The sequence below is a fragment of the Elephas maximus genome, chromosome 17 (assembly GCF_024166365.1).
Source record: "Elephas maximus indicus isolate mEleMax1 chromosome 17, mEleMax1 primary haplotype, whole genome shotgun sequence".
NCBI lineage: Eukaryota > Metazoa > Chordata > Mammalia > Proboscidea > Elephantidae > Elephas > Elephas maximus.
In genome coordinates, this window is record NC_064835.1 from 75,883,221 (window position 1) to 75,909,480 (window position 26,260).

The 26,260-nt window shown below is 43.8% G+C and overlaps 1 protein-coding gene across 1 annotated transcript; it reads left to right on the plus strand.

Annotated features, from left to right (window-relative positions):
- Positions 1–4,800: 4,800 nt before the first annotated feature.
- On the plus strand, positions 4,801–5,248 carry LOC126060472 (reactive oxygen species modulator 1-like). The gene has a single exon (XM_049856620.1). It carries the CDS (start codon positions 4,904–4,906, stop codon positions 5,141–5,143), a length of 240 nt encoding a protein of 79 aa, XP_049712577.1. The 5' UTR covers positions 4,801–4,903; the 3' UTR covers positions 5,144–5,248.
- Positions 5,249–26,260: the final 21,012 nt, after the last annotated feature.

The following is a 26,260-nucleotide window of genomic DNA, read 5'->3' on the forward strand; positions in this document are numbered from 1 at the left end:
TTTATAACGTCTTGAGTTAGAGAAACAGCTGTTGCTGAAGTCTCAGAGAAGTGATCTCAAAGTCTTATTGTACATTTATCTTGTGATATATTCTGATCGCAGTTCATCACATTAAGTGCAATGGGCTACCCAGCCACATCACTGGAGTAAATTTCCACAGCATTAATTCAGTGTAATTTAGCCACATGCTGGAGTTTTCATAAATGCAAAAATAGGTCTGCTCATAATTGACTTGCAGTAAATGAATCTTGAAATTAAGTTCACAACACAGCAGAAGTAAAAAAAAAAAATCCCATTTTATATTCCGTTTCGAACTCAGATAGTTAATCAACATTGTCACATGAAATGTCTTTTTCAAAAAACAGATAAACTTACTAATCAACCTGACTGGCTAAAGCAGAGTCAACATTCTGGGGCAAAAGAAATAGAAAAAGATTTCTCATGTTCCTGAAATTCTTCAGTCTTTAGTTATCTTTTCCCAGTTAGACACTGGGTTTTGGTTTTGGTTTAAAAAGGAGTTCCCAGGCGGTACAAGTGGTTAAGTGCTTGACAGCTAACTGAAAGGTCAGTGGTTTGAACCCACGCAGTGGTGCCTCAGAAGCAAGGCCTGGCACTCTCCTTCTGTAAGATCACAGCCATTGAAAACCTGTGGAGCACAGTTCTCCTCTGAAACACACGGGGTCGCCATGAGCAGGAACAAGACTTGACAACTGTTTTTTTGTTTTTTTTTTAATAATATTTTATTGTGCTTTTGGTGAAAGTTTGCACAGCAAATTAGGTTCCCATTTAATAATTTTTATACAAACTGTTCAGTGACATTGGTTACATTTTTCACAATGTGTCAACATTCTCATTATCTCTGTCTCGCTGTTGCATTTCCAACAATCTAGTTTCCCTGTCCCCCCTTACCGTGTCATCTTTGCTTTAGAGTAAATGTTGACCATTTGGTCTCATATGGATTTTTTTTTTTTTAATAATTTTTATTGTGCTTTAAGTGCAAGTTTACAAATCAAGTCAGTCTGTCACATATAAGCTTATATACACCTTACTCCATACACCCACTTACTCTCCCCCTAATGAGTCAGCCCGCTCCCTCCTTCCAGTCTCTCCTTTCGTGACAGTTTTGCCAGTTTCTAACCCTCTCTATCCTCCCATCTCCCCTCCAGACAGGAGATGCCAACACAGTCTCAAGTGTCCACCTGATACAAGTAGCTCACTCTTCATCAGCATTTCTCTCCAACCCACTGTCCAGTCCCTTCCATGTCTGATGAGTTGTCTTCGGGAATGGTTCCTGTCCTGAGCCAACAGAAGGTTTGGGGACCATGACCGCCAGGATCCCTCTAGTCTCAGTCAGACCATTAAGTGTGGTCTTTTTATGAGAATTTGGGGTCTGCATCCCACTGTTCTCCTGCTCCCTCAGGGGTTCTCTGTTGTGCTCCCTGTCAGGGCAGTCATTGGTTGTGGCCAGGCACCATCTAGTTCTTCTGGTCTCAGGATGATGTAGGTCTCTGTTTCATATGGATGTTTTTTAAAGGGGCATGGTACTCATGAGTGATAATCTTTATTTTATGAGCCAATCTGTTATTTAGCTGAAAGGTGACTCTGGCAGTAGTTTTGGTTCAAAGCTTAAAGGGTAGCTCTCAAGGCGATAGTCTGGAGGGGGAGGGAGGTACAACTGTTTTGTTTTATTTTAAATTAAATCACTCATTCTAGTAAAGAGCCATACTCTATGCACTACTTGGGCTTAGAACTTCAGCTGGCTGTGCTGTTGACTTGCAGCAACTGTGTCAGCTGCTGGTTCAGGGTCTGTGGTTACGCCACCAAACCTAATGTTCACTATGCAAAAAGCACCCAACCAAAAAACCTTGATATGGCCAAGAAATCTCTTTTCTACCCTGGATGCTTTCTACTTTAATGGGAGCAGGGTTGATACATTTCTCCAGTCATGAAGGGAGTCACATGAGAAAACTTAGGTTAACCTGTATTACATTTCCTATTTATTCCAGAATTATTTTACTGTGCACCAAATAGAGGGGAACTGGGACTTCTGCTTGGCTGGTCACCCCTTAACCAGCACTGTCTCCCTGAAGCTTTGTGAACCGTTGAGCTGGAGATGAGCGTCTCCATCCTCTGCACTTCCATCCAGCTTATACCTGTCACCAAGTGCTCTCCTGCGGTGGGCCTGCTGTGTCCCCTGTGTGAAGGCATAACCCTTGAAATCAGGGACCCTGTACTACTAACCTTACCAGAAGGACTCAGACTCCTTCCGTTTTCTTCACTCAGTTGCTCAAACCAAAATCCCAGGAGTAATCATGGTCCCTCTCTTTTCCTTACCCACCCCATCAATTTGCCAGCAAATCCCATGCACCAGTTCCCCCCAAATTACCCCCAAATTGTCCCTTCCCTCCCTATCACCTCAATCCAGGTCACCCTCTTCTCTGCCTGGATTCCCATAGAAATCTACTGCTCTTGGCCTGCTGTAGGATCTTCACTCACGTGCCACAGTGATGAATTTAAAATAATTTTTTTTTAATTAACTTAATTGAGGTAAAATGTATGCAATAAAATATATATGCTTTCAATGGATGTGACTTTGCTCATGAATCCCCCCTTCACAGTGCTTCTTAGTCTCCGGTGCTGGTCTTGTCTTCTTACTGATCTCTTAATGTTGGGGTCCCCAGGACTTCATCTTGGGAGCTCTTCTCTTCTCCATGGATGATCTTACCTGGCCTCATGGCTTTAAATACCCTCCTCTCCCATCTGCTGGCCACTCATATTATCTCCAGCCCAGTTCTCCCTCCACACTCCAAACTTGTATGTCCGATAGTTTATCAGACATCCCACTTGTTGGGTGCCTTCAAATTGATTCCGACTATAGCAACCCTGTGTGACGGAGTAGAACTGCCCCATAGGGTTTTCTTGGCTATAATCATTACGGGAACAGACCACCAGGTTTTTCTCCCTTGGAGCCACTATGTGGGTTTGAACCACCAACCTTTGGGTTAGCAGTCGAGCACTTAACTGTTGCACCACCAGGGCTCATCTAATAGACATCTCCAACTCAACACATCCAGAGCTAAAATCCTAATCATGTCTCCTCCCCCAAAACCTGCTCCCCACCACAGCCTTCTCCGTCTAACCTGATGCCAATGCCCGTTCTCCTTTGCTCAGGACAAAATTCAAGTAGTCATCTCGACTACTCTTCCTTTTATGCCACGTGTCTAATTGGTCAGATTCCACATTCATAATGTATCTAAAATGCATTTCTCGCCACCTCCATAGCTACTAGCCTGGTCCCAATGGTCACCCTCGTCTGTTACCAGGATGATGGCGGTAGCCTCCCAGCTGCTCTCCTGGATTTCATCTTTGTCCTGTAGTCTATTCTCAACACAGTAACCAGAGAAGTCCTTAGAAACAACTCAGGACATGTCCTGCCTCTGCTCGAAATGCTCCAGCGGTTCCCCACCTCGCTCAGAACAGAAGCCAAAGCCCTAGGGGTGCCTCCTGGAGCTGCAGCCCCGCCCCTGCGCCTTTCCTGTTCTCCCCTCTCTCCCTCTACTCAGCCAGCCAGGCATGCTTCTGCCTCAGGACCAGGGCCCGGGACCTTCCCCCAGATAACTTGGGGCTTACTCCCTCACCCCTTCAAGTTGTTGCTCAGGTGACCCCTTCTCAGTGAGGTCTGCTCTGCTCACCTTATTTTAAACTTGCAGTCTGTCCCACCCCCGTCCCACCGCACTGTGTTCCCAAGCCCCCCTAAACCAAAACGGGCTGCCGTCAAGTCGGTTCTCACTCACGGTGACCCCGCGTGTGCACAGTAGACCTGCACTCCATAGGGCTTTCAAGGTTGTGACCTCTCGGAAGGAGACAGCTAGGCCTTTCTTCCGAGGCAGTTCTGGGTGAGTTCCAACTTCCAGCGTATTGGTTAGTAGTTGAGTGCTTCACCATTTGCACCACCCAGGAGCTCCTCCCTGCCCCTCTCCCCTGCTTTGATTTTTCTTTCTTCCTTAGCATTTATTACCTCCTCATAGACACATAATTTACATACTTATTATGTTTACTGCTTTTCTGTCTTCCTTTACTAAAATGTAAGCTCCATGAATGGAAGAGCTGATGTATCCCAACTGCCTAAAACAGTGTCTGGCACATAGCTGGCACTCAATAAATATGTGTTAAATGCTAGCACAATCTCCGCCAGACTAAGCCCGGAATAACTAGATGGTGCCCAGTTACCATCACTGACTGCTCTGACAGGGATCACAATAGAGGGTCCCGGACAGATCAGGAGAAAAATGTAGAACAAAATTCAAATTCACAAAAGAAAAAGACCAGACTTGCTGGTCTGACAAGAAACTGGAGAAATTCTGCGAGTATGGCTCCTGGACACCGTTTTAACTCAGTACTGAAGTCACTCCCAAGGTTTAACCTTCAACCAAAGATTAGACAAATCTGTAAGACAAACAATAACACACGTGAGGGACATGCGTCATAGTTCAGTCATGTACACGAGACTAATGGGCACACCAGCCCAAAAGCAAAGACGAGAAGGCAGGAAGGGACGGGAAAACTGGACGAATGGAAACAGGGAACCCGGGGTGGAGAAGGGGAGAGTGTTGACACATATCGCAGGGTTGGCAACCAATGTCGCGAAACAATTTGTGTATTCAGTGTTTAATGAGAAACTAATTTCCTCTGTAAACTTTCACGTAAAGCACAATAAAAAAAATAAACACGATAAATGGATGAAATTAGATAAAGGACACTGAATGGGGTATATATGGACTCATTGCTAGGCAACTTTGGAGGTGAATTAATTCTGGCAGCATTTTAATTGCTTGTTAGCAGCCAAAAATTCTCACTTAGAGAAAGAAGAAATTGCAAAGAGGTAACACACCGTGTAAGGGAGATGCCAGTGCCCATGGGTCCCTATGGGCAGTCCCAGCCAAGCTGCTTCGGCCACTTGAAGATGGGCTTCGTGATGGATTGTACCGTGGGCATGGTGGCCGGGGCACTCTTTGGCACCTTTTCCTGTTTCAGGATGGGAATGTGGGGTCAGGAGCTGATGGGCGGCATTGAGAAAACCATGTCACAGCGTGGCAGCACCTTTGGCACGTTCACAGCCATGGGAATGGGCATCTGGTGCTGACCAGTGCAGTCATCCACCCCCTCCCATCAGTGCCAGCCCGTGTACTATAATAGAATGAGGTCTTTGACTAAAAACAAGGAACGGCAAAGGGCCAGTGCAGGGAGAGGGGAGAGGCCATATGTTTTAGGTTTTTCTCTGGTATGGCCGATAGCCTCTAGCCGAGCTTAAAAAAAACGTAAAAAATAAAATCCAGGGATGTTCTCAATGAGGAGAGATGCAAGAGGCCTCTTGGCTTTGATTTTGTGTGTCTCAATTCTACTGTGACATTTATTTTTTATTGAGACGATCCACTTACTGTAAAGCTCACCCTTTTAAAGTATGTAATTCAGCGGTTGTAATACAGTCACAAATTTATGTTCCCATCACCACTGTATAATTCAGACCATTCCATCACCCCAAAAAGAAGCCCGTACCCCTTAGCAGTCAGTCCTCATTCCCTCCTCTTCCCAGCCCCCAGCAACCACCAATCTACTTTCTGTCTTGATGGATTTCCCTGTTCTGGACATTTCACCCTAAATGGAGTATTATAATATGTGGCTTTTTGTGACTGGCTTCTGCCATATTTGATTAGCACCTGATCCAGAACATGAATGCCAGTTTACGCAGTGAGTGAGCTTGCAAGAGAAAGATTTCAGTTCAAGAAGCAAAAATTGCAAATTGATCACCAACATGTGACCGGAAAATACCAAACCCGTTGAGTTGATTCCAACTCATAGCGACTTTATAGGACAGAGTAGAACTGCCCCATAGGGTTTCACTAGGCTGTAATCCTTACAGAAGCAGACTGCCACATCTTTCTTCCTCGTTGCCACTGGTGCTTTTGAATCTCTGACCTTTTGGTTAGCAGCTGAGTGCTTAACCACTGCACCACAGTGCTTAAGGTTGGAAGTGGAAATAGGGCTGTGTGCAACTAGGACCCCCACAAAGCTTCCACTCTGACTACTTGTCTGTTCCCATGTCCACCCTTATCCCCCACTGAGGGGCACAGGAAGGAGCCAGAGACCACCTGAAGTCTAAGCAGGAGCACAGATTCTGGTCCCTGGGCAGCACAGTTTGTACCCGACTGCTAACCAAAAGGTTGGTGATTAGAACCTACTTAGTAGTGCTGTGGAGGAAAGGCCTGGCAATCTGCTCCTATAAAGAATATAGCCAAGAAAAGCTTATGGAGCAGTTCTGCTCTATAACGCATGGGGTTACCATGAGTTAGAGTTCCACAGCAATGGTCTTTTAAAAAAATTTTTTATTTGGGAGAACTTGCAAAATATTCTCTGCAGTGTGTGCTGGACTTAGATTGGCCCCTGAGGCTAGAGAGCCTAGCCAAATGTCAGGTCATTCTGGATGTTTCTGCTTTGATCCAGCCCAGAGCAGAGCCCTGGAAACAGGCCTGGGTGAGCCAGGAGCCCAGCCCCCAACAGGCCCCAGCCCTCCGGAAAAACAGCTCAGCAGTGGAGGAGCTAGTGATTGACCATTGGACTGTGGCTTTTGATGGCACTCCGCCAAGTCACCATTGATAGGCGGTGTCCACCAAAAACCTGTTATTTAAGGGAAATTTCTCTCCCGATAAGTAACAACCGGCTGTGACTGGTTCTGTTACTTGAAAGCCAGTTCTGTTTTTCTTTAAACAGGTCTGCTGGGCTTCTGGCGAGGGCTATTGTAAACACTTCCCATCATTCCTAAGTATTTTTAGCCCTAACTTTTGCAGTGCTGGGGAGAGACCCAAGGTCTTTGCTCCCTGTTTGTAAAGAAAGCCACCTGCTTTCCAGCAGGACCGAGCTGGTTGCTCTGGTGTTTATGACTGGATGTTGTAAAACCTGCAGAACTGGATGTGGCCTGACCTGCTGTGGTGCTCCCTCGTGGGTATGAGAAGCAGAGGACAAAGCTGTGCCTGGCCCAACAGGGAAAATCAGAGGGATGGTGTTCAGAATCCTCTTGTTATTGAGCTGGCAAGAAGGAAGAAGGTGGGGCAAAGGAAAAACCAAAATCAGGGAGGGGTGGGTCTGGCAAAGTTCTTCCCACCCCCACCCCCACCCCCACCCAAAGGGCTCTCATCCTCATGTGTTGATTTATCTTATTTTTTATTTTATTGTGGTGAAAACTTACACCATCTCACCAATTTCTACATGTACAATTAACCGCCGTTGGTTATATCCTTCAAGTTGTTTAACCATTCTGGCTATCCTTTTCCATGCATTGATTTATTGATGATAAAGCAGTAGATTGGTTCAAGGGCAGACCTGGCTTCAAATGATGGCTCCATCACTTACTCACCGTGTGACCTGGAGCAAGTTACTCTCAAAGGATGCTGCAAGTTCCTCTGTGTCTCGGTGGTCTCCTTTGCCACCTGTGCCTGCAACAGGCTAAGAATTTAATTAATAGTAGTATCATCATCAGCCCATTTCTACTTTTCTCTTTAGACTCCAGGAGACGAGGACCCAGACATCCTTTATCTTTGTACCCCTAGTTCCAGGCACATATTAGGGATATGTTGCCTTCGAGTCGATTCCGACTCATAGTAACCCTATAGGACAGAGTAGAACTGCCCCATAGGATTTCCAAGGCTGTAAATCTTTACAGAAGCAGACTGCCTCATCTTTGTCCCAAGGAGCTGGTGGGTTCCAACTGCCGACCCTTCGGTTAGCAGCCAGGCACTTTAAACCCTTCTCCACTAGGGCTTCTTTCCACATATTAGGAAATCTCCTAAATGCTCACTGCATTGAATAAAATTTTAAGTAAGGGGGAGAGAGTAGAAGGCAGATACTAATTTCTGGTGTTTAGATGTCACATTTTCTTGGAAAAGACTTTATGTTTGTTCAGAGACTCTTGGCAATGGACTAACTCTTACAAAATAGCCGTTTTTATGAGCTAAGTGTAACCAATCCAAACCATACGGATCAAATTTCCTTTTAAGTGTTTGACTTTGCTTTTAGAAATGGAAGCCGGGAGGAGGCTTGTGAGGAAGAGAGGGCTTGGCAGGAGGAATTCTAGAGTTTACTGACCCAGAATGGAGGAGGGGGGAAAGGCTGAGTCCAAGACCTGGCTGGGTTGTGTCATTCCTAATAGGAAGCAGGTACTGAAAGTATGCTGTAGCTCGTTAAAATCCCTCCACAAATTGTTTCCTGCTGACGTTCCTCCCCTTCTACCTGATGACCCCAAACGTTTGCAAGATAAAGATGTGCGCCTGAAATTTCAGTTCTACCCTGTCGTTTTGTGCTAAATGGACTTGAAAAGAGAACGCTGGAGCCACTTACACTGCTGGAGGGTCATCCCACGGCTGGGGCTTATGATACGTGGAATGTTCTCCAACCTGCCGGCCACCTATCTGGCAAGCTTGCCCTCCCTCTGTTCCCAAAGCATTACGTTCTGGGCCTTTCTGAAAGGCTGCCCCTAGGTCTAAAGGCGTTCCTAATGGTGCCGATGGGATTTTGGAGAGAGAGGTAACAGGTTCCTACAAAATATCCGTTAAGGAAAGGACGATAGGGACACAGTGTTGAGTAAGCGAAAAATATTTTGTATTCATTCTAAGAGGGAAAATGAGATCCAACCGGATGTCCACTTAAAGGAGGCTGACCCAGCCAGGGTGCTGCAAAGGTCACACTCCTGAGAGAAACTCAGCCAGTGGGGAGCCAGGGGCCCACTGGTGCCTGTGAGAAGAACTAGTGTTCAGCGCAAAAGAATCCTCACGTAGCCCTGAAGCTGCCGCAGGGCCTGCGGCTTCCTCAGCCGCCAGTCCACTGTGTGGCCAGAACAAGGCAAAAAACACACGTGCAGTTTAAATCGCAGCTCATTCAAGGAACTAGGTTACCAAGGGCTCCCTGTAGCCCGGCCAAGAATTGGAGCTGTGCCCCTAGATCGCCTGACCCACAGGAAACTGAGGGCTTTGGGGAGATCTTTTGCTCTGCTCTTGCCACCGTAAAAGCTCATGCGCCTCTACTTGAGGCTGAAAGCCAAAGAGAAAGCTATGGATCCGGTAAGGCCAAGAAGATGGTGTAACCACTACCGTTTAGGAACAGTTTCCCGGCATGGCATTTGTAATCAGAAAAGCTCTGTGGCTTTATTTGTCTTCTGCATCCTCTCCAGAAATCTGGATTCTGTGAGAATTAAAAATTCCATTCGTTCAGAATTTCAAATTCTCGTGGAATCCAGACTTTCTGGAGCCATGGAGCGAGGCTGGATGAACTTCTGAAACTACTGCCCTGAGATAATCTTTAAACTTTAAACCAAAATACCCTCTGAAGTTGTCTTAAAACCAAATATCAGTTTAGCTTAACTAGTAAAGAATGTCTATCTTGAGCACTGTGCTCTTTTAAGATCTATCTATATGGGATCAAACTGACAACAACAACTTGAAAGATTAGATAAGAAACTTAAGAGGCAGTGTGTTTATGTTAATGGAGAAGGAAAAACTCAGAAAAAGAGCGTGAGAATGGTTGCACAATTAAAAAATGTAATCGATGTCACTGAATTGTACGTGTAGAAATTGTTGCATTGGTGTAAGTTCTGCTGTATGTATTCTGAACAACAAAAGTTCTGCTGTGTATATTCTGAACAACAACAAAACAAAAATTCCATTCCTCAAACATGTATTTACTAGTTCTGTCCACTGAGAATGAAACAGGCTGCTTAGCCATGACACGAACAGGACCTACCCCATTTTTCTTTCTTCTAATCTTATTCTTGACTGCTCAGTTCCTTTTTCCTTGTTGAATTTTTAGTAATGACTAGTGTCTTTTTCAGACGGTAAAAACAAATGATATGATCTAAGAAAGTCTTATGACCGCCGAAATCACCCCAGAAGTCTAGTCACCCCCTGAACAGATGAGATGATAGCTTGGGACCCTGATCACTGGAACCACCCCAAGAGAGAGGGAGGTTCCACAAGTTCTTGAAACGGTGATTTTGCCCTATAAATCTTTGAGCCAGTGTCCATTTGGGGTAGATAGGCTTTGGAAGGGATCATTCCCCTCTGTCTCCTGTGTATGGATACACATTAAAGCTCTTGCTACTCACCTCACCCCTGTCTCAGGAATTGGCTATCTGTGGCAGGTGCCTCTGACCTGAGAAATTGCGGTAACAAATTTTGACGCCCAACGTGGGGCTCTAGCCGCCTGACGCATGGTGGCCCCGGGGCGGGGCTTGGGATCAGCAGCTCTTCCATCTAGCGGCCACTGGGTACTTCGTTCGTCCCCGTCCCCGAAGGAGCTGTTGGTCTGGCTCAGGCTCCCCCCGGCACCACCGCGTTCCCGGAAGTGAGTAAAAGGCAAGACCGGTTTAGGATCCTAAAATGGGTCTGCGACTCTCTCCCTGTTGCGCTCAGGGCCGGAGTGGACAGGGCAGACCCGTGTGGCTTCCGGAACTGGATCCTAGCCCTTGGTTTCTGGGGGTGAGTGGCGCCCTGGATGACCAACTCCGTGAGTAGGGCCCCAGAGGGGGACTCCGGGGAACATTAGAGTTGGAAGGTTGGCGTGGCGGCCATTGGAACAGGGGAGTCTGGGAGGTTGAGGCCCTCGAGATCACCTCCGTCACATCATTGGCTCGCCTGGGGGGTTGAGGCTTCCGGGATTACCTCTGTCGCCCTTGTCTGTTAGTCTTGTGTCAGTTTAAAGGTTCTTTGTGTGTCTATTTATGTGTACCTGTACCCTCGAATCCTTGTAACGTTGTCATAGCAATCTTTACTTGTATGAAACCCCCCACCAGATTCAGAAACTATTTTGGTCTAAGGAAGTTTACTATGCACAGGCTAGCTTGGAGTGGCATCTCCGGGGAGGTTGGGGCCCTAGGATAGGAATTCTGGGAATCCTAATAGAATTGAGTCACTCTTACCAAAAATTGCTATAAACACTTTAACATAGAATTCTCATATCCTCGTTTTGTGTGGTATTGTTCAGTGAGTTTATGTGAGCTTTCTGTTCTAAGAGCTTGCTTTGGTCTAGAGCATTGTATCTGAGTTTCTGTCTGGTATCAGGTTAGAGGCAATGGCTGACAACTGCTGGTTTTTTTAAGGCTGTCTTAGAACGTCAATTCTTTCCTCCTCCAGAAAAGCTGTGTCTTGTGTCTGTCTTAAGATTCAGATTTTTAGTAACAACTTAGAGAAACTTTTATATAAATTGGTCTATTTGAAAAATACACCAAGATTTTTATGTCAGTATGTCAATCTTAGAAGCAAAACCTTTCTAAGTAACTTAAGCTAGATATTACATGAAATTTAAAGAAAAAGGTAATTTTTTCTTAAAGTAAAAGTAACAGTTCCAGAGCAGTGAAAGGAAAAGAAATTAGTTATCTTTTGCCTTTCAAAAACGTTTAGATCAACTTAAACATATATAAATGAATTAGAATAACCTGATCTTGTCTTCTACCATGAGTTAAAAGGTAGGTAGGGCTGGGCAAGATCAGGCCTTCTCAGCCCCCAGCCCTGCTCTCCAAGGTTGTATAGCTCCAGGGAAGCTTTTGAAAGACTGTTTCCAACTAGGTGAAAACCCTTTAAGACAAGAGATAAGGAAAATAGCTGTTTTACTGTAGTTATCAGAAACTGGGTGGATCCCAGTCTTAAAAGAACTGTAAACAAGTTCTTTCTATTGTAGGAGAAGTTTAAGAAGCCAAAAAGAAAAAAATATATATATATGTGTGTATTTGGGTCTGCTAATGAGTGAGTTCATTTTTGCCATTTAAAGGGATGTACTCTATGAACATTTAAGAGGTTTATTGAGAAAAAAAGCAATTGATTTGATAATGGTCAAAAGTTTTATCTGTCTGACTAAAGTTTAATGGTTTAATTTATGAGATTTTTAAGAGCTTTACTGTTAAATAACATAGATAAAAAATTGAGTTTCTCGCTGTTAAAATAACAAAATTTTCTTTGATTACTGAGTTAAAGAGTTAATCTATTCTTTGTGTAATCTGCCTCAAAGACAAAGGTTTGATCTTTCCTTAGAATAAGATTCCTATATTGAAAACCAAGCCATATAAGTTTAGGACAAAAAAAAAAAACGAGCTAAGGTTTTTTTTTTTTTTACTTAAAGATCTTTGGTTAAGTAACTTAAGTATTGTTTCATGGTAACTTATGATAAACTCCTGATGAGTTTGAAAGCCATGAAAAATTTTTTATGAGGAAAAAGTGCTAAAAAGGTTTATTTAACATGTTATAAGTTACATGGAACATGTCGTTAAAATCAAGAGACGTGCCTGGTTCTTGACTGGGTTAAAATTCACATGTTAGTATTTCCTCTTATGTTTTTGCCTAATATTATACAGCAAATGCATAATATTATGTTGTAATTAAAACTTTAATTTTTTGACTCGAGCATCATAGAAGCCAATGGTTTAATTGAGGAATTCACATTATTTACCTGTGAAGTTTTTTTTTTTTTTTAATTACTATTCAGATATTTAGAGACTTGGTAATCTTCGTATATTCTTCGTAAAGACTATTATGCTTTATATCCGAAGCCCTTTAAAATAGTTAATAGCTATATTTAGAAATATTTTTATCTACAGTTTTTTTAACTGATTTTATTTGGCCTTTATGCTTGTAATTAATTTCTATCAGGTCTTTCACTATTAAGAGTTACGTTTATAAATTAATTATGGCCATATTAAGTTTTGTCATCTGCAGATAAGTTTTTACTTTGCTGATTTTCTGAAAACATTTGTCCAGAATATCTTAACAAAAAAGACGGACTATATTGGACTTAGGAACAGGAGTGTAACTAGACTCAGTGGAGGGTTCCAGAACGCTTGTGCAGATGCTGATACTTTCACAGACTGCGGTCAATCCAGAATCATTTTCACCTTTGCTTGCACTGTTCCTCTTTCTAGACAAGCTTATGTGTCTTTGTGTATGCCGTAATGAGTTGGTGCCTTCTCCCCGAAGGGTAGAGTCATTTCAAGTGGTTCGAAAGTTCTTGCTCCAGATGATGGTTGATCAGGGATTTCAACCCATCCCCCATCCAGAGAAGAGACAATAGCCCAACCAAGGGCCAATATAGATACAAGAGAGATATAACAGTTTAGCTCAGACAACACGAGGGTTCCACTCCTCTAACCTTTAGGGCTCTATACCTCCATCCAGAAGGAAACAGCTAGAGAGTCTCAACGCCCTGTTTCCCAAGATTGAGAAACTCACAACAAAAAGTGTGGATTGGAACAGGCTGCTCGGCCATGACATGAGCAGGACCTATGCCATTTTTCTTTCTTCTAAACTTACTCTTAACTGCTCAGCTCCTTTCTCCTTGTTGAATTTTTACTAATGACTAATGTCCTTTTCAGACCATAAAAACAAATTATATGACCTAAGAAAGTCTTATGACCACCGAAATCACCCCAGGAGACCAGTCACCCACTAGGCAGATGAAAAATGATACCTTGGGAGCATGATCACTGGAACCAACCCAGGAGAGAATGACATTCCACAAGTTCCTGAAATCTGTGATTTCGCCCTATAAATCTTTGAGCCAGCCTCCCTTTGGGAGAGACAGGCTTTGGAAGAGATCATTCCCCTCTGTCTCCTGTGTATCGATACACATTAAAGCTCTTGCTACTTACCTCACCCCTGTCTCAGGAATTGGCTGTCTGTGGCAGGCGGCTCTGATAACACTTAACCTTTTGCACCATCCAAGGACTCTAATGAAGGCCTATAAGTGCATGATTAACTATACAAGTAGCATAATTCTGATTAAAAAAAAGAATCAAATGATCCCTATGCGGAAAAGGAGGCTTCTTTTAAAGGACAAACATCTTTTATAAAACATTTATGGAGAGACCAGAAGAACTAGATGGTACTCAGCTACCACTACTGACTGCTCTGACTGGGACCACAATAGTAGGTAATGGACAGAGTGGGAGAGAAATGTAGAACAAAATTCAAACTCATAAATAAGACCAGGCTTACTGGTCTGATAGACTGGTGGAACTCCTGAGACTTGGAGCTGAAATCACTCCTGGAGATCACATTATAGCCATATAATAGACAGGCCTATAAAATGAGCAATAACACCAGTGAGGAATGTACACCTCAGAACAATCAATTATATGAGACCCAAAGGGCAGCATTTGCTCCAAAGCAAAGTTCAGAAGGAAGGTAGGGGCAGGAAACCTGGGTGAATGAACCCAGGGAACCAGGGAGGAAGGGGAGAGAATGCTGACACATTCAGGGGTTTGCAACCAATGTCATGAAACAAGCTGTTCATAAATTGTTGATTGAGAAACGAATTTTCTATGTTAACTTTTACCTAAACCACAAAAAAATATTCAAAAAAGTTTATGCGAATGCGCCCAAGTTTCTAATTGCATAGGCATATTTAAGATATAAACTCTTAAGCATTCAAACCAGCAAGTTTAGGATTAAAAATGTAAACCCATTTATCACATCTGCAGTGTATTTAAATTTAGGTGCTGAAATCACTTTGCTTAAATTAAAATTTGAGCTTGATGTGCAAATCTTACAGATAGTTAAGAATGTAGATGTGTGTGTATGTATGGATTTCACCTAAAATAATGACCAGCCTTCCTCCTTGACACTTCAAGTGGTCATTGGATCAGGGCTTGACTTGCTTCAGTGTAAACCCACGAGGCCCTCTCAAACCCTTCTCAGAGGTTACCCAAAACACTGCCAACGGATCCCCAAAATGCTTATATCCGACCTCTACAAGACTGAGCAGAAATGGTGAACCTAGTGCTGTGGAGTCAATTCCGACTCTTAGCGACCCTTATAATAAGAATAGAGTGCCCCATAGTTTCCAAGGAGTGACGGGTGGATTCCAACTGCCGACTTTTTGGTTAGCAGCCAATGCACCAATTTCGTCTCATGGTTTAGTCTGGACATTTTTTCCCCCCAAAAAGCCTTTATCTCTTCTCCTGGAGTTCCCTGCTCATCCAGCACCTCATAACCCTAGACATCATTTACTCCTTCTCCCATCTTCCTCACTCTTACTCTCTGAACCATTTCCGCCCAATCGTCTCTATTCTGAGTGAAAGTGAACAAGGAACTGTTGGCAAACTATACAAGGAGGGAAGCAGTGAAATTCCAAAATGTGATCCCCAAGCAGTAGGTATCAAGTATCAGGGAAGGCTTCAGGGCAGAACAGGGCTTTGGAGGATGAGCAGAATGTGCCGGGTCAGAGGGCAGCCGGCTCTTGGGAGTGCTCTGGACAGTGTTAGAGGGAGGCCAGCCAGAGCAAACCATGCATTCTGCCCCCGGGAGACCAGGCGTTTATTGCTCAATGGACAAGCATTTTTGTGAGAATGGTCATTCATTGACTGAATGATTCAATGCCAACAGCCTAACAGGAACACAAGGAGTGACTTGGTCTATGTCCTGGAAGGAATATTTATTCTGTGTCAGGTCACATTGTGCCAGTTGTTCACTCATGATGCACTTGTCGTAGTTGGGTGGAGGGATGCAAGTGCCGGGGGAACGTCATAAATTATAGAACCCTGCCCTTGTGACTCAGGACACATGAGTCAGTTTTTGAATGTTTCTATTTCTCCCTGATGTTCTGGATTTTCAGTGTCTTCCATATTCTGGCCACTGTCCCACAGCCAACTCATTCCTACTGCTTCCTTCACTCAGGCTGTCTTCCCCGCCCTCTGCCCTGCTAGGCTGGGTTCTCTGTGTCAACTTGCTCCGACTCTTCCTCCCCATCCATGTATGCTCCTCCACCTGGCCAAATCCTATGCACTTCTCAACAGCCAACTCAAGTCTTACCTTCTCCTTCTTTGTTGTTGTGTGCCATCGAGTAGATTCCGACTCATTGCAACCCTATATGACAGAGTAGAACTGCCCCATAGGGTTTCTAAGGCTGTAATCTTTACAGAATCAGATTGCCAGGCCTTTTTTCCTTTGGAACCACTGATGGGTTTGAACCACGAACCTTTCATTTAGCAGCTGAGCACTTAATCACTGCGCTACTAGGGCTCCTTTTCCCCTTCTTTAGATCTCCCAATTTCTATTCAGTGGTATTTATTATTAGCATTTTACAGTTTAACCCTTAATTATTTTTTAGTCCTGTTATGCAATTTAGTTTCCCTTCCCAAACAAGTTATAGGAACCCTGGTGGCTCAGCGGTTAAGAACTCGGCTGCTAACCAAAAGTCTGCCTATTCTAATGCACCAGCCGCTACTTGAAAACCCCGTGGAGCAGTTCTTCTCTGTCCTATAGGGGCGCTGTGAGTCGGAATCGACTTGACAGCAACGGGTTTAACAAGTTATAAGCTCTTTGAGGACTGGGCTAAGTATTATCCTACACTGATATCTTCTCCAGCACTTATTAGTTTCTCACTAAGTACTTTTTGAGTAAATGAATGAATGGTTTCTTCATCACCACCCAAAAGATAGGGTCAGCTGTCTCACTGAAACCACTGGGATTTTTAGGCACGTGAATCTGAAGAACCAAAACCCACTGCTGTCAAGTCGATTTTGACTCACAGCAAACCTATAGGACAGAGTACTACTGCCCCCATAGGGCTTCCAAGGCTGTAAATCTTTATGGATGCCGACCGCCACATCTTTTTCCCCCGGAGTGGCTGGTGGGTTTGAACTGAGGACCTTTTGGTTAGCACCGCTTTAGCCACTGTGCCATCAGAGCTCTTCACATGAATCTTAGGTAATCCTTAAAGGGAAGTTTAAAGAGAAAGAGTTATTTGCTTCTTATTTATGTAGGGAAAATAAAGAAGAAGGAGGGCCTGTCCCTAGTTACAATCCTTGTAGGCAAGTCTTCTATGAATTGGCACTTTTTCCCAATGAGGAGTGGCACGTAGGAATTTGCAGAGGAGTTTTATGGGTTAGTATCATCACCACCAACAGTAAGAGCTGTTGTCTTGGCTGACAGGGTAAATTCTATTGGCATCACACAGGGACCAGGATCTCCCCCCACAAGCTGTGTTTCTGTCTGTGATCTCGGTTTTGCCAGCTGCTCTGTTCTCGCTTTGTGTCCCCTTCCTTCCTCCTGAGGAATTGAGTTTTAAGTTCTCATCAAATCCATACTTCTAGATTTCATGGAGGTTGAATTAACCCACTTAGGCTATCATCCTGAGATAACCTTTGAACCTTAAGCCTTGAGAAGACTGGTTTCCTGAGGGCCATCTTTAGGTTGAACAATGGCTTAGCTTAATTGGTGAAGAATGTTCACCTTGGGCATTGTGCTCTTTTAAAAGAAATACCTCTGTGCAGTTTCAGTAACAGAAACTCCAAAGGTCAGACTTGGAGCTATGTTTTAGGGTAAATCAGTAATTACCTGACTTGGTCTTCCAGAAAAAAGTTGCATATCCACAAGTTATTGTGTAAACACTCTTCTGGTCCTGCCTTCATGGTAATATGTTATTACTAGTGTTACCCACTGCCACTGAGTCGATTCTGCCTCGTAGTGACCCTATACCGCCTCAAAATAGCCACTTGTGCTGAGCCTCTTGTCAGCGAACTGAAACCTAAATTTCTATTTCAAGTGAATGCCTAGCTTTCCCAGGAGACAAAATCAAAGGAAATCAGTTGACTCCCAGAAACAGAAGCCTAAGCTAGCCAAACAGTACTTGATCTATCAGTTTAACCTGGTTCAAAATTTCCCCTTAATCCCAAATAAGGAAAGAAAATACCCGCCAGCCAATCTGAAAATTGCCTGGTATGTCTGCCTTGTCCTTGTTTGTCTGCCATTACAAAAGCCTTCCCACTTGTACCAAACTTCAGAACTGTTGTCTGACATTTCAGACCAGGCGTTCCCGGGCTCATGACCTGAAAAGTAGAGCTGAAGAGTTAATACACAAATTTAATAATTTCACAATTTTCAGCACTGTCGATGAGCTGGAGTATAAGAATCTGTAAAAGATTTTTCTTCTTTGGAACAACTTTTACTTTCTAGTTGGAAATGTTACCCTGATTTGCAAATCGTATATTAAATAAACTTCAACCAAGTTCTGTTACTGGTGTAATATGATTTTTGTTTTAACGTTCCCCAGGCTGGCACACCACATCACAGTCTTTTTGTGCCTAAAGTTTAGGGAGCGAAGTTCACTTTATTATCATTTGGGGAGACCTCAGAGCACAAGCCACACACATAGTCACAAACTGGTCTCGCTGTGGAATCAGGCTCGGGACAGGTTCTCCCCTCAGTCAGGCTTTCAGTCACCAGTGGCGTTTCTTCCTGGAAAACCCTTCCTTCCGCCCACATCTAAGCTACTGTGCAAACTTCCATCTCCGCACCCCTACACCTCGCCACGCACTAGCTCTGATTGGTGAGATCATTTTTCTGTAAGGAAACGAGGTGACTGCTCTCTGGATCCCAGGTCCGCGGCTGGTCCTAGGTAGAAAGTGATTTCCTTCCAGCTCTAGCAGGCTCGTGTGAACTGCCACACTAATCCTCTGCAGACAGAAAACCCAGGACGAGAGGCATCTCGTCCGCTTGCTATTTTATACACTTTTTGGCTGAAGAGGCTTTGAAGCAGCTTCCAAATTCCCTTTCTTATCAGTCTTCTAGCATTACAGCACTCATTCTCAACTCTGACCTATAAAAAAAAAAACCCACTGCCCTCGAGTCAATTCTGACTCATAGTCAACCTTATAGGTCAGCGTAGAACTGCCCCATAAAATTTCCAAGGAGCCCCTGGTAGATTTGAATTGCCATCCTTTTAGTTAGCAGTAACCACTACACCACCAGGGTTCCCGACTCTGGCTGACGTTAAAATCACCTGGGAAGCTGTAAAAATTCCTGGTGCCTTCCCTTTACCCTGGACCAGTGAAATCAGAATATTTGGATAGTGGATCCAGAAATCAGTGTTTTGTTTTATTTTTTTAAGTTCCCTGAGTGGTTTCAATTTGTAGCCAGGGTTGAGAACCATTGCCTTGGAATATCTATCAGGTTTGGTTGCTTTTGGCTGTAAGGAACAGAAAACCCCAGATCAACCATTTAAACAGAAGGGAATGTATTACCTCATATAACAAGAAGTACAAAGCTAGAGCAGTTCCAGGGGTTGGTTAACTCCGTGAGGTAATGACATCATCGAGGATCCAGGTTCTCCCCATCTCTGCACCGAGATGTCCTCAGCTCATCAGCCACATTCTCAAGCTAGTTCCCAGGGTCAGCTTCTGACATCACAGCCTCACACAGCAAGCCCCAGAGGCAGAAAAGGCACCTTCCCTCGTTTGTGACTCTTTCAATTGGTGGAGAAAAAGCTTTCCTGGAAACCCTCCGTAAACCTCTCTCACAAGTCATTTATCAGATTACTTCTCATGGTCACCCATAAGCCAACCGCTGCAGGGCAATCAGACTTCAGGACTGGCCAGAGTGAACCAGGATCCATCCCTGGGCTGAGGACAGAAAGCTGCATCCCCAGATGAACAAAAGAGGGCTCTGACAGCCAAAGGAAGCGAGGGAACTCACTGGAGATGCAGCCAGCAGTGCCAGCCCCTTATCCCAGGCCACTCCTTCTGGGAGTCACCTTTCCATACTTGTCACCTTGCCTAGCCTCTTTTCAGTGATATCATTATCTTATCTGAAACTCATTTACATTTTGATCACTCTGGATTTAGGGAACTAAATCTGGTTATTCTAGGATTTGGTGCAGTTAATAGGCACCACTGCTAACGTAAAGGTTGGAGGCCCTTGGAAGAAAGGCCTGGTGATGTACTTCTGAAAAACCAGTCATTGAAAACTCTGTGGAGTACTGTTCTGCTCTGACACACCTAAGGTTGCCAAGAATCAGAATCAACTCAAAAGCAACCAGTTTTTACTCTCAAATTAAGAATAAAATTGATCCCCAAACCCATTGCTGTCGAGTCAATTCTGACTCATAGCGACCCTATAGGACAAAGTAGAACTGCCCCATAGGGTTTCCAAGGAGCGCCTGGTGGATTCGAACTGCCAACCTTTTGGTTAGCAGCTGTAGCTTTTAACCACTGTGCCACCAGGGTTTCCAAAACTGACCACAGTGGTCCTCAAAGATTGAACACCCAAAGTGGGAGGAGATAAAAAAATGGAATGAGTGAAGTGGTAGTCTTTGGGACATTGCTAGCCACTTTTAGTTAAAAAATCATATTAAAATAGCAACATCGGCACCAACTGTATGCAGCCATGCAGGTTATGAAGTGTGGTAGCCTGCCCTTTTCTACTTCCTCATTACCCTATCAACTGGCCTTTCTCAGCCCCTGGATGCATGTTATCTGGAGTGCTTTAAAAAAATATTTATGCTAGGCTCCACCTCCAGAGCTTCTGATTTAATGGAACTTGGGCATATATATAGATAAGACAGAGAGAGCCCTGATGGTGCAGTGGTTATGTATTTGGCTGCTAACCAAAAGGTCAGCAGTTTGAATCCCCCAGCTGCTCCCTGGAAACCCTATGGGGCAGTTCTACCCTGTCTCATAGGGTTGCTATGAGTCGGAACAGCAACGGGTTTTTTGGGGGGTTATATACATTTTTTTTTTTTTTATATACATATATATCGGAATCGACTCGACAGCAATGGGTTTGGTTTTTTTTTAATATACATTATATGCTTTTTTTTTTTAATCTCCCCAAGTGATTCTAATGTGCGGCTGGGTTGGGAACCATTACTCTTGATCTCGTTTGAGAATCAAGCTTTCAAAACACTGATGCCTGGGCTCCACTCCCAGTTACTCTGATTTACTTTATCTGGTGTGGTAACAGGTCATCCATACTTGTAAAGCTCCCCAGGTAATTCACACCCACAGCCAGGGTTGGGAATAGCTGATCTAGACCTTGCTCAGCTTCCAGGCACAGACACCAGGAAGGGAGGAGAGATGGCCTCACATTCCTGGAATACTTCACTTCTCTTTGTTATAAGCCCAAAGCCCATGAATGACAGTTTAACTGGTTAAAATGAACGCTGTTTAAAATGTAAAAACCTGGGGTGGGGGCTGGTGATGTACAGTTTAGCTTGTATTCCTTAGATTCCTTCCATTAGAATATCTTTCTGCCCAATACTTAGCCAAGGTCAATTACCCTCAAAAAGGAGAGTTCTGGATGAAGGAGAAGGGAGTTGTGAAGAAGTATAAAACAAAAAGTAAAAATATGCCTCTCTTTTTTTTTTTTTCTACCCTACTGAAACCACAAACTCATTGCCATCCAGTTGATTGAAAGTAGAACCGCCCCACTGAGTTTCCAAGGAGTAGCTGGTGGATTCAAACTGCCACCCGACAGTCTGGTTAGCACTGATAGCTCTTAACCACTGTGCCACCAAGGTTCCCCCACCTGACTACGTCTTCTCAAATGAACCACTATCATTAATTTCTTGTGTGTCTTTCCAGAAAAAAAGTTTTATGTCTATACCAACATGTGAATGGCCTTTAAAATTTTACACCAATGGAATTACAGCACACACACGTTTCTGCATGTATATATTTTTTTAATTTTAAAATACATTACAATTGAATTCCTCCCATTGGCTTTTACATAATTGAGTCTATTTCATTAAAAAAAAAATAAATCTCACTCGACCTTCATCCCCTTCTCACTACCACCTTATTTCTCTCTGTTTTAATTAGCTACTGCTGCTGTTTTTGCTGTAACAGAAACACCACGAGGGGGTGGCTTGAAAGAACAGAATTTTATTTTCTAGCAGTCAGGAGGCTAGAAGTTTTATTTCAGGGCTTCAGCTCTAGTGGAAAAACTCTCTCAGCTCTGGAGGGAGGTCCTAGTCTCTTAAAAAAAAAAAACCAAAACCAAACCCATTGCTGTCGAGTCAATTCCGGCTCATAGCGACCTTAGAGGACAGAGTCACAGAGTAGAACTGCCCCAGAGTTTCCAAGGAGCGCCTGGTGGGTTTGAACTGCCGATCTTTTTGTTAGCAGCTGTAGCTCTTAACCACTATGCCACCAGGGTTTCCTTTATAGCCACAGTGCTCCTCAATGCCCAGTGGTCCTCAGTCCCTGCAAGATCTTTACCTGCTGTCTATATCCACCCACTATCACTGTTGGTGCTTGCATTTGTATCTCATTTGCTTTTTTTATAACTCAGAAGTGATTAGGTTTAGAACACCCTACATGGATATGGCTGCTATGCCATCATTAACATAACAAAGAAAACCCTATTCCCAAATAAGATTACATCCACCGGTGTAAGGGTTAGGGTTCCAACACATATTTTTGGGAGACGCAATTCAATCCGTGATATCCTCCTTATGTTCATAGACATATTTTTCAAGTTATCCATGTTCAGAGTCTCTATTTTCTCACCTCATTTTTTACTCAGCCCCCTCCAGCCTGGCTTCTGTTCCCACTGACACAGCCATTCCTCAGTTGAGCCCACAGTGCTGTATTCTTTACCTGGCTTCCTCCCTCCCCTACAGTGTTGTGTTGCAAAAGTGTTTCCTTTGCTGGGCTCCTTCCCCTCAGCTTTGCATTTGAATCCTGCTGTTGCTTGGAGGTTATATGTAAACCCCATTGCTGACCTAACTTGTATGAACTCCAGACCTGTAAATCCTTTTAAAGTAACTTACCTGCCTCTGCTTAGTGAGCAGTCTTGGTAGGAGTAAGCTCTGACTGGCTCCATTTCCTTGTAAAATGAAATTAATGTGCCTTTTCTGTTCTCCCACCTCGGTCTCTCGTTTATTGGCCAATACAAGTCATGCTGAGTAAGAACCTGAGGTTTCCACCTGGTAACACAGCGACATTGAGGCGCTAAATGCAAAGAGTGTTTTCCAGTCCTCATCTAACAACTTGAGCATCATTTGACCCCCATGGCCACTCCTCCTTCCTCAATTCTCTACCCTTTCACACTCTCCTCTTTCCCTCACCTCTCCCGCTGTTTCTTTCCCTTCCTAAGGTATATCCTCTTCTCCTTAGCCATTTGTATTTAAGGTTCCTATTTTCAATTGCCTCATATGCATGCGAGAGCTGGACAATGAATAAGGAAGACCAAAGAATTGATGCCTTTGAATTATGGTGTTGGTGAAGAATGTTGAATATACCATGGACTATCAGAAGAATGAACAATCTGTATTGGAAAAAGCACAGCCAGATTGCTCCTTGGAAGCGAGGATGGTGAGACTTTGCCTCACGTACTTTGGCCGTGTTATTAGGGGGGATCAGTCCCTGGAGAAGGACATCATGCTTGGTAGAGGTCAGTGAAAAAGAAGGAGACCCTCAATGAGATGGATTGACACAGTGGCTGCAGCAGTGGGTTCAATCATAGCAATGATTGTGAGGATGGTGCAGGACCGGGCAGTGTTTCATCCTGTTGAGCCTAAGTTTGCTATGAGTCAAAACCGACTCAGCAGCACCTAAAACAACAAGAGGCTCTGAGCAAGGCTCTCTTTCCTTCTCCTGCTTGGTGACATAGTAATTACGGTAACTGTTTATTGAATGAATTATTCAAGAACAGATGAAGACGTGTATTTTGGAGACCTTTCCATGTCAGTATGTACAATTCTAGCTTATTTTTTAATGGTTACTTGATATTCAATTTAAAAAAAAATTCATAATTTATTTAACCATCCCCCTATTGAGAGCATTTAGGTTTGTTCTTTCCAACTTTTTTATTTACTGTTACACCCAGTACTGCAGTAAATACTTTGGGTAATATTGCAGGGTTCATTCCTACAGTGGAATGGCTGGGCCAAAGGGTGTGTGTATTTTTTCATTTTTATGGATATTACCGATTTGCACTCTAAAAACTGTGCTCTAATTTATTCTCTCACAACAGCATATCAAGATATCTGTTTTCCCACACCTCCAACACTGCAGATTATCACTCTTTAAAATGCCTCTCAATCTGATCTCATGGCATTGGTTTGAATTTCTTTAATTACGATCCTGGTAGTAATAATATTTACATGTCATGCTAAAAAACAAAAACAAGCAGCCTTAAATTGCTGCCTCGGGTCAAGGCAAAGTGAAGGCAGATGAAGAATGAAATGTTTTCCCTGTGTACCCTTTTAATTCAGTACTGAAGTCACACCTGAGGTTCGCCCTTCAGCCAAAGATTAGACAGGCCCATAAAACAAAAGGAGATTAAGTGGGCACACCAGCCCAGGGGCAAGGACGAGAAGGCAGGAGGGGACAGAAAAGCTGGTAATGGGAAACCCAAGGTTGAGAAGGGGAGGGTGTTGACATGTTGTGGGGTTGGCAACCAATGTCATAAAACAATAAGCATATTGTTTAATGAGAAACTAATTTGCTCTGTAAACCTTCATCTAAAGTACAATTAAAAAAGAGAAAAAAGAATGAAATGTTTTCCATGTCAGTTCTGTGAAGGCAAGGAGGAACAGCAGGCTGCCTGCTTGTGCTACCAGAATCCTTTCCCATGCAGCCTTCAGATGGGACTGAGAGAAGAAGAGCTCTTCACCAGGAAGGCCTGGCTTAGCCTGGAATGCATGTCTCAGGTAATCAGAAAAGGTGGGAAAAACCGCACTCACCCAAGACCAGGTTCTCCCAGACACGTCACACTTCTCTTCCTGCCTCTGTCCTGGACTGATGCCTGCTTTGCGGTCTTAGGCAGATTCCATCAGAACTGCTCCTCCCCTGACCTCCACTCTGAGAACTCCGCCCAGGGAATGCGCCGACCCAATGCCTCTTGCTTCACTGGACAAAGTTCAGTGACTTTAACAGTGTCATGAAACAGCAATGCAAGGCACAGGTGACAGGTGGGCCGGAACTGGGCAAAACAGCTATATGTTTGAGGAAGAGCCTGAGGGAGAAAGGAACCAGGCTGGTGGTTCTTATCTTTTAGGGAGGTGGGGAGAGGAATAAGGGCATAGTTGAGTCTCTAATGTGCAGTCCTATCTGAAGTTCTAGAAACCATTTCCTCCAGTAGGCTAATAGTGCATAAACTATATCTATTTTATTCACTATTATATCCCACAAGTCCTGGAACAGTGCCTGGCACATAATAGGTGCCCAGAAAACATTGGTTGAATAAATTAGTGAACTGTAGGGAGGGAAAGGGGCCCTGGTGGCGCAGAAGTTAAAATTCTTGGTTGCTAACTGAAAGGTCAGTGGTTTGAACTTACTGTCTGCTCCGTGGGAGAAAGATGTGGCAGTCTGCGTCCTAGGAAACCCTATGAGGCAGTTCTACTCTGTCCGACAGGGTTGCTATGAGTCAGAATCAACTTGACAACAGTGGGTTTTTTTTTTTTTTGTTTTTTTTGGTGTGTGCAATGGTTAAGAGCTCAGCTGCTAACCAAATAGTCAGCAGTTCAAATCCACTAGCCCCCCCTGGAAACCCTATGAGGCAGTTCTACTCTGTCCTGTAAGGTCGCTGTGAGTTGGAATGGACTTGACAGGTTTGGTTTGGTTTGTGATTATATATATGTGTATATAAAATATCTACCCAAGATTTTATATATACATGTTTATATACATATATATTATAAGAAAGACCGAAGAAGAATTGACACCTTTGAATTGTGGTGTTGGCGAAGAATATTGAATGTACTACGGCCTGCCAAAAGAACAAACACATTTATGTCTTGAAAGAAGTACAACCAGAATGCTCCTTAGAAGCAAAGATGGTGAGACTACATCTCACATATTTGGACATGTTATTAGGAGGGATCAATCCCTGGAGAAGGACACCGTGCTTGGTAGAGGGTCAGTGAAAAAGAGGAAGACCCTCAACGAGATGGATTGACACAATGGCTGAAACAATGGTCTCAAGCATAACAACGATTGTGAGGTTGATGCAGGACTGGGTAGTGTTTCGTTCTGTTGTACATAGGGCCACTATGAGTTGGAGCCGACTTGAGGGAACCTAAAAACAACGATATGTGTTGATATTTTTCCCAAATACTGATGAGCACCAGCTGTCCTTATGTGGATGTTTATGGTGGTTCTAACTGGCAAAGACCCTGAAGATGCTCAGATTTAATTCTCGGCCCTTCCCATGCCCCGCACACTAGTGCCAAACAGGCTCCCTGGGGCAGGGAGGGGTGCGTCAAAATGGAGGGACAGTGCCAGCTGGAAAAGCTGCCAAGGATAGGGAAGAGGGCTGCACCCACTTCAGATTCAAAGCACTACTGGTCCATAGAGCCTCGGGCTCGCCTCTGTAGGGCTTCAGCATAAGAGTTAAAAGTAGTGGTGGGGATTATCTCCCATTATCCGGTGTTAACTACGTGCCAGGCACAGGGCCATATGCCCTTTGCGTTTTTTTTTTTTTTTTAATCTCTAATCCCAATAGCC